Source organism: Parus major, unplaced genomic scaffold (genome assembly GCF_001522545.3).
Source record: "Parus major isolate Abel unplaced genomic scaffold, Parus_major1.1 Scaffold486, whole genome shotgun sequence".
Taxonomy (NCBI): Eukaryota; Metazoa; Chordata; class Aves; order Passeriformes; family Paridae; genus Parus; species Parus major.
Window position 1 is genome coordinate 3,946 of NW_015379378.1, and position 2,749 is coordinate 6,694.

Below are 2,749 nucleotides of genomic sequence, written 5' to 3' on the forward strand. Positions count from 1 at the left end.
CGGGGGCGACGGGGGCCGGGGGCGAACGCTGAGGGCCGGCCGGCTCGGCAACTTCCGGAGCCGCTCGGCAACTTCCGGAACCGCTCGGGACTCTCCGGAACCGCTTCACAACCGATCGGCAACTTCCGGGCCCGATTCGTGAATCTCCGGAGATGGTTCGGGAAGCTCCGGAACTCCTTCGGAACTGCTTCGGGAGTTTCCGGAAGGGCTTCGGGAACCTCCGGAGTCACTTGGCAACTTCCGGAACCGCCTCGGGGATCTCCGGAACCGTTTCGGAACCGTTTCGGGGCTTTGCGGAACGGTCTCAGGGATGTCCGGAGCCGCTCGAAACCTTCCGGAGATCTCCGGAAAGGGGAAGGTGGTTCGGGACTCTCCGGAACCGCTTCAGAACCGCCGGGCAGTCTCCGGGGCCGCTTCGTGGGTCTCTGGAATCGCTTCGAGAACCTCCGGGCGGCTTCGGAATCTCTCGGCAAGCTCCGGAGTCGCCTGGCAACTTGCGGAACTGCTTCGGAACCGTTTCCCGGGGCTGCGGAACGGCCTCGAGGTTCGCAGGCGCCGCTTTGGAACCGTTTCCGGAGTTTCCGGAATCGCTTCGGGGATCTCCGGAAGGGAGGGAGGCGCGGGGGCGTGGGGGGACTCGGGGGTCTCCGGAAGGGGCGGTTCGGGGCCCCTCGGGACTTTCTGTAAGGACTCGGGCGGGCCCGGGAGCGCTTCGGGTTCTTTCGGTAAGAGATCGACTCGTTTCAGCACTTCGGCCCCGCTTCGGTTCTTTCCGGAACGCTTCGGGTTGTTCCGGAAGAGGGGGCGGAGCGAAGCGCTTGAAACGCCCCAATCTCGGTCCCTCGGCTCTTTCCGGAACACTTCGGCTCTTTCCGGTTCCCACCAGCCAATCCTGCCCGGGGCCCTTTCTCCCACCGGGTGCCGCCATGTCCCTCATGGGCGCCGCCATCTTTACTGGGCCCGAGGCGCGTACCGGGACCGGTTTCCCCTCCAGCCCCTCCCGCGGGGCCTCACCGGGCCCGGTCCCTTCCCTCTCAGTTCGGGCACGCCCAGCTCCGCCCCACCAGCTCCCAGTTCCGCTCAGGGGCCATGGATGGCAGCGGTGGGGCAGCAGAAGGGAAAATGGGGGGCAGGGGGTGGATGCGGCCCTTAAACGAGGGAGGGTCCCGGAGATCCAGGTCAAATCCAGCCCGAAGCGAAGGAGAGGAAATCCCAGATCAAATCCAAGCACTGAAACAAGGGAGGATCCAGGAGGCCGAGGTGTGGCTTTATTTTTCCAAGTGACCCTGCAGTAATGGGGGTCAGGGACATCCCCAGGTCCTGGAAGGTTCTGGGGCAGGATCCGGGGGGGAACCGGAACCGTGAGAGGGAGGTGGGACCCCCCCGCGGGGGAAACCGAGGTCCTGGGAGGGGTTTCAGCCCCCCAGGAGGGGGGATCAGGAGCCTGGAGACAGCTCCAGCGGTTCCTCGGGATCCACCAGCAGCCGCGAGAATTTCTCGTCCCCAAAAACGGCGCTCAGGCGGCTCTCGAGGAAACGCTGCAGCCCCAGGATGGACTGGACATCTGCCTTGTCCTGGGGGGGAAAACCGGGAATTCCAGAGGGGCTGGACCCTCCCCAGGGACCACCCCAGCCCCTCCAGGGGGTTCCCAGACCTCGGTGAGGCGGTGGAACTGCCGGAGCAGCTGCCAGCCGTCGCGGGCGAACTCCTCGGGGCTGCGGTAGTGCGGGCTCAGCTTCTCCTGCAGCCGCGCCCGCATCAGCGTCAGGTCGATGGCGTCGCGGCCGTCCTGCGGGGTCGGGGTGGGGATCGGGGTCACACAGGGAGATCCCGAGGGCAGCGGATCCCACGGCCCCGATCCCGCCGGGCTCACCAAGGAGCTGGAGAGGCGCTGCAGGGGCCGGCAGGGCTCGTGGCACAGCAGCTCCAGCAGGACGAACTCGCACCTCTGCGGGATTGGGATCCTGAGATCCCGGTGGGAACCGCCGGATTCCCCCGGCACCACCGGATCCCCCCGGGACCGCCCCGCTCTCACCTGCTGGTCCTGGGGGCTCAGCTTGTGGGGAGGGCCCTGCTCTGCCTCTGGGCTGGGCGGGGGCAGCTCCTGGCACAGCAAACACGTCCATTCGGGGCTGCGGGATCGGGAAGGGGATCCCATGGGATCGGCGCCCAGAGACACCCAGAGGTCTGGGATCCAGGGATCAGGAATAGGATTGGGAATGGGATCCCATGGGATCGGTGCCCAGAGACAGCCAGAGGTCTGGGATCCAGGGATCAGGAATGGGATCGGGAAGGGGATCCCATGGGATTGGCACCTGGGGACAGCAGATCTCAGGTCCCAGGGAGGTGACACGGGGCAGTGGATCCCAGGCCCCAGGGAGGTGTCAAGTGGCTGTGGATCCCAGGGGCACTGGGGGACTCAGGGGGGTGACACAGGGCAGTGGATCCCATGGACATCATGGGACTCAGGGGTGACATGGGGCAGTGAATCCCAGGGCCCAGGGGGGTGACACGGGACAGCAGATCTCAGGTCCCAGGGAGGTGACATGGGGCAGTAGATCCCAGGGCCCAGGGAGATGACACGGGGCAGTGGATCTCATGGACATCGTGGGACTCAGGGAGGTGACACAGGGCCGTGGATCCTGGGGGACCCAGGGGGGTGACACAGGGAAGTGGATCCCGGGGGACCCAGGGAGGTGACACGGGGCAGTGGATCCCATGGACATCATGGGACCCAGGGGGGTGACAC

The 2,749-nt window shown here is 66.5% G+C and overlaps 1 protein-coding gene across 1 annotated transcript in view; it reads right to left on the bottom strand.

Annotated features, from left to right (window-relative positions):
* Window positions 1-1,241: 1,241 nt before the first annotated feature.
* Window positions 1,242-2,749, bottom strand: part of TRIM28 (tripartite motif containing 28) — a 24,774-nt gene continuing 23,266 nt past the window's right edge. The window contains 4 exon segments of the mRNA XM_033511700.1: window positions 1,242-1,574; window positions 1,655-1,789; window positions 1,874-1,948; window positions 2,036-2,410. Coding sequence (XP_033367591.1) covers window positions 1,437-1,574; window positions 1,655-1,789; window positions 1,874-1,948; window positions 2,036-2,410 — 723 coding nt within the window. The 3' untranslated portion in view covers window positions 1,242-1,436.